Genomic DNA, 10761 nt, shown 5'->3' with positions numbered 1-10761 from the left:
ACAGGCATGGATTCTCAAGCTTCAGCTTTTCCTTCAAAAGAGGAAATGCTGGGAAAGATGTGTCCCCTTCAGATCTAGTCTTGCAATAATAGTAAGAGTGGCAGGTTTTTTTTAAAGATACTGATATTATACTGATCATTAGTATATGAGAAAAATGGGATGCTCAGGCCTCACATCCTCATTAAATGGCAGCTTTCTCAAACTTGATACGTATTCACCACAGAAAAGCAGCACTGCATTTTAAGTTAAATGTCTTATTTTTAGCATGTATTGGGTGGAAGAATAAGGAAATAACTTTTCTCAGTGGAAGAGAAAAATGTCCTATGGTTAATTGATATAGTTCACATAAGATCCATATGTTCACCAACTCATCCCAATGATAACTACTGGAATGAAGAAAAAAAAAACCTTCGTAATAACAAAAAAAATCTATTGAACTAGACAGATCAATCTAAGTCACTTTAAGGCAGTTTCATGGGTTCATCTACCAACCGGGATTTGTAATAAAATGGGAAATGGAATGGCAAGCATTCATTCATCAGAAGAACAAGATTAACCAGGAGGCTCAAGTTTCAGAAAAGGCTCACATTTTAAAAACCAGAACCACGTTTTATTCCTGCAAGGCACAAAGTGTGCTCTTACAGCATCTAGTTCTCCCTATAACAGGCTGCAAAAAGTTAAATGGATAATTAGGCACCTAAGAACTACACAGTGTTGGAGTAGCAGCCCTTCCAACTACGTTACTGCTCTTTGATGCGTCAGAACTTTAATGTCAATTAAAAAAATATTCTATTCATTTACATCTTCAGCAGATACCCCAGCATATACTTAACAACTATTGATTGGTATCTTTGCTTTATATGAATTCGCCAATCAGATCAAGAACCTGAGAATATTACATTTTAAAGGGAAAAGAAACTTAACAATTTTGAAGATGGCATTTTTATTGTTGATCTTCAAAATTCAGTTTTCTACAAAGGAAAGCTATTTCTTGCCCTGAAAAAAAAATCACAAGATCCAGCTATAAATTATTCAGCTAAAATATTAGGACCCAAATCCTTTATAAAGATTATCTATACTAAAGGTTTCCAGAGAATACAGATGCAGTACACAGAACATGCTGGCTACATATTAAAAAGGAAGGATGCCAGTGCTTTCATGCCTTCTTTGTGTGGTTCCCATTAGCATCCAAGCTAATAATATGATCTGCTCCACCAAAACCTTTCTTCTGAATGGAAACACAGGATTATAAACTTTGATGGAATGAGAATACGTTATTTCAGAGTTCTTACATAAAATGCAATGGTTTAAAAACCGCACAGCTGAGTGAGAAGATTCATATTCAAGGCTAATCCAGTCGTACGAGTCCAGAAAGAAACCGGTATTAGATAAATGTCACTCTACATACTTTGAGACATCTCCATCTCAACCAAAATATTTACCACTGCACTAAGCCACAGTTACTTAATCTTACTGAATAAGTTAATTGGCTGTGTTCACAGACCATGATAAATCATTCATCAACATTTATAAACCACAATAGCTAGGTCTATACAGCATGATAAACATTATTGTGGTTATTTGGTTTAGGAAATTATATGCCCCTAGTCATTAAGATCTCCTAACTCCTTCAAAAGAAGTGCTTCTAACTTTGTGGGGTTTCAATCAAAGCTCCTCTTTTCACTAAAGTAGTCACAGGGGAAAAACAGGTAGAGATAGCTGGAAACGACAGCACAAACTTGGCAAAAATATTTTTGTTTGATTGAGGAAGAGGTGTTTTGTACATAGCCTTGTATCTGGAAGCAGCTCTTTCAAAGGATTTGCACAGCCTTATTAGCCTCTCTATAATATTAGTTATGGCTAGCTCTTCCTGCACATTTGCTTACTAACTGTTACTGAAACATCTTCTATGTAATGAGATGTATATAATATTTGATATGTATCCATTCACTTACAAGAGAGCAGAATCAAAGCCAAGGCAATATATATTGATACCAGTATCAGGCCCCAGGAAAACCCAGAATTGTTTGCCTCTGTCATATTATTAAAAGCAAGCAAATTATTGGTTTCCTCAGTACTTCTGCACATCCTGAAGGATAAAGAAAACATGCAGAGTTCTAAAGTTTTGTCACATTGCCACAGCAAATTCTACTATACACCTTAAGATTGTCATAAACATTACCCTACAAATTTGCAGGAATATATTCACAAAGGTCAGAGTTTTTACCTTTACTATTTGATAAAATGCAAGCTGTGGTTTTTCCGAGTATTTGCTTTCAATACTACATTTCTGTCAGGAATATTCACAAGAATACTCATAATTCTGAGCTTGTACAGGCCACCTAAAACCAGGGATTATGGGCAGCCATCCAAAGAGGCAAAAGCTATTTCCCATTCCAAGTTCTTTATGCCTACAGTTGTCATGTCCCCAAGTCTGGGACAAGGTGGAGAACTGGTACTTAAGCTGCTTATGTCTGTTGTACAAATCTTTGGGAAATCACACAAAAAGTCTTGATTTGGGAGGTTCACTTGAAGAAAAGCTATTGAATCAGTACTTCCATAATGTCATCAAGAAACGTTCACAGATAGCTAGAAAAACAAGAGCAAAAGCAGAGTTGTGCGAGAGGACGTGAGGTAAACAAGCATGTTCCCTGCATAGTAAGAAGTTTCCAAGTGGAAGTAGCATGCAGAAGGCAACACACACAAAAATATAGCATGTCGAGGAAGGGAGGATCTTGCATCTGGACAAACAGCAGCATGGCTCTTTTTTAAGGCAGGCTATCACTAGTTCATTCAAGGCAATTGGACATACCAATTTCAAAAGCTAAATACTTGCTAACCATGATCAATACTTTAAATTAACAATTGCTAGCTGAAGAAAATGCAGGCCCTGGCAACACCTCCACAAGGACAGAAATCAACCACAGCAACAAAATAAAGTAGCAATGCCAAAATCACTCTGTGTGAGCTGACACAGGAACGCATGTGACAGGTGATAATGCTACTCAAAAGCAACAAACGGACATTCTACTGATATTTGAAAGAGACTAAACCAATCATATATGGAAGGCTTTGGATCAGCTGTAATACGGCCACAGTATTGCTGATAGGATGAGGACATGGACTTAGCCATGCAAGTGCTCTTAAATCTGGCTACATACAAGGGAATTTCTCAAAAGTTTTCTGCAGCCCTCAATGTATGCCACCCAGCATGTTCAAAGAGATAAAGAATGTCCTAGTGGATGTGGTGGGATGAAAAAAAGAAAAGAATGAATGCAAATATATGAGAGGTACAGTCATTTCACCCTTGAGGAAAACAAAGCACAAGCAGCAGCCTAAGCTATTTTTTTTTCTGAAGTGGTCAGTAGCAATTCCATTTAACGCAGCCAGCACTGCTTATTCATGTGTTGATGTGCAGTTCGGATTATACAATGTTCAACACCTGAGGTCTCAACAACCAGTATGTGTCACTTTTATAAACTCCCTCCCACTCAGGCCATCTCAAGGCATTCTTCTTGCCTTCGTAATGTAGCTAATAAATAGAACAAAACCATCTGCACCAAACAAAGCAAGCTGTGGGTTTGACCCTGCTTTCTGAGACGTCCAGAAGCTAGCAAGGCTTATGAGAAATTGCAGCGAGCCAGTGTGAGAAGGAAGGAGCAAGGCACAAGTAAATGGCAACTCTCCAGAGACTCAAAATCATCTGTCTGGGAAAGAGGAGAGGCTGGAGGAAGGCTTGAGTCTAAAGCCCTCCTTTAATGCTTATAGAATGAGATGGAGAAGAGAGCTGGCACCGGTGCACCCCACTGATGCACTGAAGGTGGTGTCTTGGTGGCATCCTTTGGATCTTCAACTAAGGGATATCTTCTGGAAATATTCAGGGTGCAGCACTTCAAGGAAGGGAAAGCCAGCATGAAGCGCTTATCATTCCGAAAAGGAAACTAGAGAGAGTGTAGACTTGACGACTGTTGTAACCTTCATGCTTCTTTCAACAATGGAATATCTGGAGGGAGGGAGAGAGAGAAGAGGATGTTAGATAATCTTTGTTTGGTTCCAGGTTTCAAAGACAACCCAGCACAGCCCTGATGGAGTCTATGAAGTCCATTTGAGCTACAAAAGTTCTTATTTAACCAGCCAAGTTTCTATAAAAGCTTGGCATTCTTTAAAACTTTCACTGGCTGCGTTTTTGCAAGGCTTTTCCCTTAGAAAGGCCCTAGAGTCTAATCATAAGAGCTTCTTTCGATTGACTCAGACAAGAGAACAAAGCTTATTTATTCTTCCCAATCTTGGGATCAGACTAAGGCTCCTTCTAACAGGGAGAACTGTACCAGTCAGAGACTGGTTTTGCCCTGTGTCAGTTAAACTCCTAGTCGAGAGAAAATACTATAAAATAAATTGTGCACTAGGTCATCTGGTGCTATAGAATAGGCAGATTTTCATTGGAAGGACTTCCTCCTTCTGTCATCTCTGGGGATGCCTTCTCATAGCTTCCATCCTGGAGGTAGAGTACCAGGCCACTACCATCCACATGTCTCCAGTCATTCTATAGGGTGGCTTTGCCATTCTCTACATAGTAGCTGGCTGTTTTCATGAGCCCTTCTCATTTTAAAAAGAAAATGCACCAGGGTCAGGGTTTTGTGGCCGGCCTGAAGAGAAACTGTCCAGTTCAAGCATGAACAACTCCGGGGTGAAGAGATGCTTAGTAATGTAGAAGTGCTGCAGAGAAGTAAGGGAGGAAGGCCTAAGCTGCCTTTTCAATAGGTATTAAAGTATTCTAGAGTTTAAAATGCATGAAAGTTTAGTTTTGGATTTCTAAACTTCTATACCAGAATAAATAAAGACCAAAGATGAAATAAATTACGCATCTTAGAACCCTGCATTAGTAAGCCATGAATGTAAGACTAGGGTTTTTCTGTTTGATTTTTCTGTGTACTTTGGTGAAATGCACACAAAATTGCAATTAAATCTATTAATGGGCAACCCTATGGAATTATTAAGGAGAATATGTTAGGAAGGAGATCTCTGTGTGGAGTGCTACAGGGTTTGGTACTTCCTTCACTGCTGTTTAACTTCTACATGAAGCCAATAGATGAGATTATTCAATGACATGGGGTAGGAGCCATCAGTATTGCTGACAACACCCAGCTTACACTTCTACTTTAAATGATGTTGTGGGGGGTCTAGTCTCAGTCTCTGGGATTTGGATGGGGAACAACAGGCTTCAGTTCAACCCCAAGCAAAATTGAGTGGTTTGGGGTCTTGGGGCCACCTGGCTCCAAGTGTGGATCCTGCTGGTTTTTCACAAGGTCCCGAAAACATGGTTCTGCAATGAGCATGGGGACCTGGGAGTGTGATAAGAGCCTGTGCCATGGCTGCATTGACAGTTATGGTCAGATATGACTACTTCACCTATGAATTTTCCTGTAAGTTTTATACATGGTTATATATTGTTTTTAACTTGCTGTGTTTGTTTTGATGATATTCTTTTTAATTGTTTGTGAGTCACCATATATTGAGATGGATGGCTATATAAATTGGATAGATAAGATAGGTGATGGATAACATAAAGGTTCTGGAACAGTTTTTCTCTTGAAGATTATGCTACTATTTCTGGATTCAAGGAATAAATGGAGCTTGTAGGATTTACATACATTTTTATTCCAGATATATAAATCCAGATTCAAAGACTTATTTCACATTACTTACCATCCATGTATTCCTCTGAGGAAGCAAGTGATAAAAGGCTTTGTACGTCGCTGTTTTCTGAGTCTGAAGTCTCTTTGTGCCCAGTTTTACTACTGGACGTGCCAGCCACCCAGGAAGATGTGGTCGCTTGATGCACTAGAACAGTTTCTGAGTGGTGAGAGCTGCCAGCTTCACCCAATCCAGAGCGTCCAGGGGTTTCATCCTCCCTAATAAAGCCACTGGGACCCACTTCGTCTGGTGGTGGCTGTTGCATTTCCCTTGCCTCGCTCTGTCCAGCGCCTTCTGAAAGGACGATCGGAATCCGTGTATCTGAGGATGATATGCAGTTTCCAGCACTGCCATAGACAGCTTCTTCATAAGATGGCAAAGCTACCTGAACTCCATCCACCATAATAGAAACCTGGTCCCCAGAAACACCTTGATCACGCCTGTGTTTGGAATTCAAAGAAATATTTAGGCACAATGACATAAGCAGCATTTTATGGAACAATAAAATGGTATAAATAAAATAGGGCTAGCAATCCTATTTGTTTCACTGTTGTTTTAGAGGGAAAGGTATTAGTAACGAACCATATCTGGTTTCCTCCAAATGTCTTAAGACCACAATTTTTTAGAATTCTCAAGCACCATTTCAAACTGGCACAGCCATCAGATATTTAATGAACTGAAAGGTGAGAGCCAGTTTGGTGCAGTGGTTAAGGTACCAAGCTTTGACACTGGGATATTATGAGTTCGAGTCCCACATGAAGGCACAAGCTGGGTGACCTTGTGCTAATCACAATCTCTTAGCCCTAGGAAGAGATAATCTTGCCAAGAAAACTGCAGGCACTTATCCAGGTAGTCACCAGAGTCAACACTGACTCAAAGGCGCAAAAACACAAAAACCCCAATGTATATATAGGACATAAATGGGAGAAGGTTTTAAATAATCCTAAAATACATCAGGATATTCATCTTGGGATTATTTTCAATGAGGTAGGCCAATTCTTTAATGAGTAATACAAACTTTCCTTCCTAACATGAATGTGCTTATGAAATTGTTGCTAACTAAGATCGGGAACTAAAACTCCTGAACAATACTGAGGGACTAGGCTAGGGTCTTCATTCCAGTTAAGACTGATATATCCCTATTATGTGCTTTCAGGTGCCCTTTATTCATTTAACATTATGTTAAGTTTGTTGAACATGTTACTTCAGAACTTTATATTGCCACTGTTTCATTACAATGTTTACCTCACAGACAGTATTGGGCTTTAAAGTACTTTCCATGATCAATATGCCACTACTGTACTAGCTGGTGAGCACGAGGAGACCCAACTGTGTTCCAGTTTAAAGTTGCAGAAATAGGTAGGCATCATTATAATCACTGCATAGTGAGATTTGTCCCATCCCAGCTCTACATTCTGGAGGAAAAATGTCTGCCATCTTGTCAAACCAACTACAGTGCCATGACAATGCCAAGTTAATCTGGGAACCAAAAACCTCTTTGGTTATTTCAGTTTTATATTGGGCAAATTAACACCCCGCTTCTCTTTTCTCAAGAAAAGGGGATATATAACAATATGTGTAATACATTTCCTAAAAGCACCTCTTATTTTCTCAGTAAGGCTTAACCCAACAATGTAAGATAGGAATAAAAGAGGAAATAAGAGAACCTGTAAAAACGTATCTATCACCACCTAAATGAGCTGCGCCAGAATTACTTCTATATCGTAGCTCATAGCTTATAGTAATTGCACTATGGCTAAAATAGAAGGATGCAGATGAAAATATGTTCAGGAAGAGAGGTTAGATATGATATGGTTATTACATTTCAATGGCAAATTATGTTAGTATTAAATAAAGAAAGACAGAATGGCTTCACTGATAAATCAATTTCCTCATGCTATCCTGGGCCCACAGTCAATTAAGGAAGAGTATGTTCTTTTATAACCTTATAAATTGTTAGCATTCTATAGATTAGCCATTTCTGCTGGAGTCAGAACTATGGGTTAATTTGAAAGATATGGTATGCCAGGTAAACTGTGACACATCTAATTCTACTTACAGCAGTGGTGGGATTCAAAAAGTTTCATCACCGGTTCAGTGGGTGTGGCTTTGTGGGCGTGCTTTGCAAACATGCACACCAGTGGTGGGATTCACATTTTTTTTACTACCGGTTCTGTGGACGTGGCTTGGCAGGGGAAGGATACTGTAAAATCTCCAGTCAGAGGTGTGGCATTTGCTGGTTCTCCAAACTACTCAAAATTTCCGCTACCGGTTCTCCAGAACTGGCCAGAACCTGCTGAATACCACCTCTGATGCACACACTTTGCGTGCACGTGCATGTCAAATGTGAACTTTGTGCAGCCGCAGAGGCGTTTGCGCAGCCGTAGAGGCGTTACAACTCACCTCCTGCAAGCCTGCACTCTCCCGGTTGCTTCAGCAGCTGCCACGCAGCACTCTTCTGTGACATGCAAAGCAGCTGCACTTCAAAAGCGGAGGATGAAGGTGAGTATGGGAGCCTGGATGGGCAGGTGGGCCCAACAGCAGAGCTGTGGAGAGAACCGGTTCGGTATCTGCTGCTCATTGCCGCTACCGGCTCGGAAGAACTGGGCTGAACTGGTAGAATACCACCACAGGCTTACAGGGACTTCATAATTAGAAATACTTGAATTTTGTCTTGCATCCAAGCTCTATGCACCAAGCAACTACCTAAAAACCGCCAGACTCACTGGCAACATTACCACTATTATGCAGCCTGTGTTTCTTGCCAAAGTGTACTGGAAAAAAAATGAACTCTAAATATCGCCAGGCAATGATCTGAATTTCCTACAACCAAACACATTTCACAAAACTGAGCAAGATCTGAAAAGTGAATGCAATTTATAGAAGTCTATTTCAAACACGGCCATTTGATTTATAACACAGTATAAAATGTGTAGAGTCAGACGTTTTCTGTAAGTAAAGTTAAACGGGCCCTAGAAAAATTGCTGTGAACAGAGCTGCAGGAATTTGTGACATATCTGTGGAACTGTTTCATATTTTGCAAGGATGATATTCTAAAATACTGCTGACAGTTCAAATGGAAAACACAGCAGTAGCCACAGAATGGGAAATAGGGATCTGTATTTAAAACAAAAAGACCCTGCCCAAATAATTGCATGCGCTACACACATTCGGTGGATAACTAAAAAGGCAAGCCAGTCCCCTAAAAGCCATTGATTTTTGTTTTATTGATTATATTAATATCTTTGCGTGAACCACAATGAACTACAGATAGCTATTAAACACAAGGGCTGGACCACTGTATCTGAATATTTTGACAATTTTTACGACATTTAGGAAGCATCAGTTAAAATGAAATATGGAATAACACATTGGGTTCAAAACTGGGAGAGGAGTGTACCAAGCTTACATACCATCACCCTCTCTTTTTAATCAATATGAAGAAAATAAAATGAAAAGCGCTGGATTGGAAAACTTAAGTTGGAATTAAATTTGCTGGACAACCTCAAATAGGCAGAAGTGATATGACCTGGTGGATAGAAGTGGGGAAGGCTTAAGGAATTCCTTCCTAAAGTTTTAAAAACAGAATGGAAAAGCCAGTCTGATTCAAAATTACCAAAAATATATCAAGTGCGGAAGATCACCTATTGCAAGCAGGTGAAGCAGCAGCAACAAATACCGTGTTTCTCCAACAATACGTCCCCCCCCCAATAGGAAGTCCCATCATGTTTTATAGGCATAAAATGAAATTAAGCCCCTCCCCCCAAATTTAGGCCTATTTTAAAACATGCGAAATGGGGGGAAAGGGCGGGGGGAGGCCTTGCCATTAGGAGCACCCCACAGGCAGCCATGCCTCGCCACCAGCCACTCCTAACGGCCGATCATGGCAGAGGACGGAGAGCTCCCTACTCCCGCCAAGTATCTTTGCTGCAGACCCAGGTATGGAGCTGCCTGCAGGACAGGTCAGTGGGCGGGTGGCGGCAGCGTGGATGTCGGCCTCGGCGGGGCGCCTGCCGCCGCCGCTTCCTCTTGGAGCATCTTCTTCCATTTGGAGCGTCACCACCACTACATTTGGATTGTCACTGCCGCGTTTGGAGCTGCCACTGCATTTGGAACAGCTGCCACTGCGTTTGGAGCAAACAGAATGCTCCAAGAGGAAGTGGCGGCGGCAGGCGCCCTGCCGAGGCTGACATCCATGCTGCTGCCACCGCCCACCCACCCGAGGATGCAAGGGGGGGAATTAAGTCACCCCCCAAAAGACATCGTAGCCATTTTTTCAGGGCTAAAAAAAAATAAGACCCGGCCTTATAATATATGAGAAACACAGTACTATCTTCTTGGGTCAAAAATCCACAGGATTGGATATAATTACAATTATATAATATAATTACAATTAAAGGAGCACCAGCTTCTAGGAAGCTATGATAAATCTAGACAAACTTTTAAAGTGTACAGACATCACACTGCCAATAAAATTGCCTACTGTTAAACCATATGACTGTAAAGTTGGAGGATCAAAAAGGCTAAAGAAAAAAACAATGTCACTGAACTGTGGGGCTAGAAAAATAAAGGACATTGGACAGCATCAGCATCATCCTAGCATTTTTCCTGCAGGTACAGAGTCCCCTAACATTGGATAGCAAGAAAAATAAATTATTCAACAGTATGGAAGTAGAATCAGCCAGCACACTCAAAGGACTAAATAAATTTTTGCCATATAACATGTAAATAAGAGTTGTTGGAAAAGATCCTGATGCTTGAAAATAAAAAAAGAGGCCAGAACTATCACTGATATTGCAAATGAGAACTTAAAGCAGTTATAGATAAACAATTCCACTGGATCACAAGATCTTAGAAATAACTGAACAGTCTAAATTTCATAGCTTCTTATGTAAGAGAGAAAAGACTACTTGGGTTAAACATAAATATTACTCCTCTGATTACTATCTTAAGAAAGCAAAGCATACAAGGCAAAACAGATGGGGCAAACTTTCCATGGGAATTCTTCCATGAAGAAACAAAGTAGTGCTTTTACCATAATCCACCCAAAGAAAACACCACAAAGTT

General features: G+C 40.3%; 1 protein-coding gene across 5 annotated transcripts in view; it reads right to left on the bottom strand.

Moving 5' to 3' along the window:
• Positions 1-926: 926 nt before the first annotated feature.
• Positions 927-10761, bottom strand: part of SUSD6 (sushi domain containing 6) — a 67343-nt gene continuing 57508 nt past the window's right edge. For all 5 annotated transcript variants that reach the window (XM_026671117.2, XM_026671119.2, XM_026671118.2 and 2 more), the window contains exons 5-6: positions 5707-6134; positions 927-4003 (exon numbers count right to left, since the gene is read on the bottom strand). In XM_026671117.2, coding sequence (XP_026526902.1) covers positions 3978-4003; positions 5707-6134 — 454 coding nt within the window. In that variant the 3' untranslated portion in view covers positions 927-3977. The remainder of the gene's footprint in view (positions 4004-5706; positions 6135-10761) is intronic.

This window comes from Notechis scutatus, chromosome 1 (genome assembly GCF_049901735.1).
Source record: "Notechis scutatus isolate UNSWTSFEM ecotype Mainland chromosome 1, rNotScu1.2, whole genome shotgun sequence".
Taxonomy (NCBI): Eukaryota; Metazoa; Chordata; class Lepidosauria; order Squamata; family Elapidae; genus Notechis; species Notechis scutatus.
Note: the sequence above shows the minus strand (reverse complement) of the source record. Positions and strands in the feature narration are given on the sequence as shown.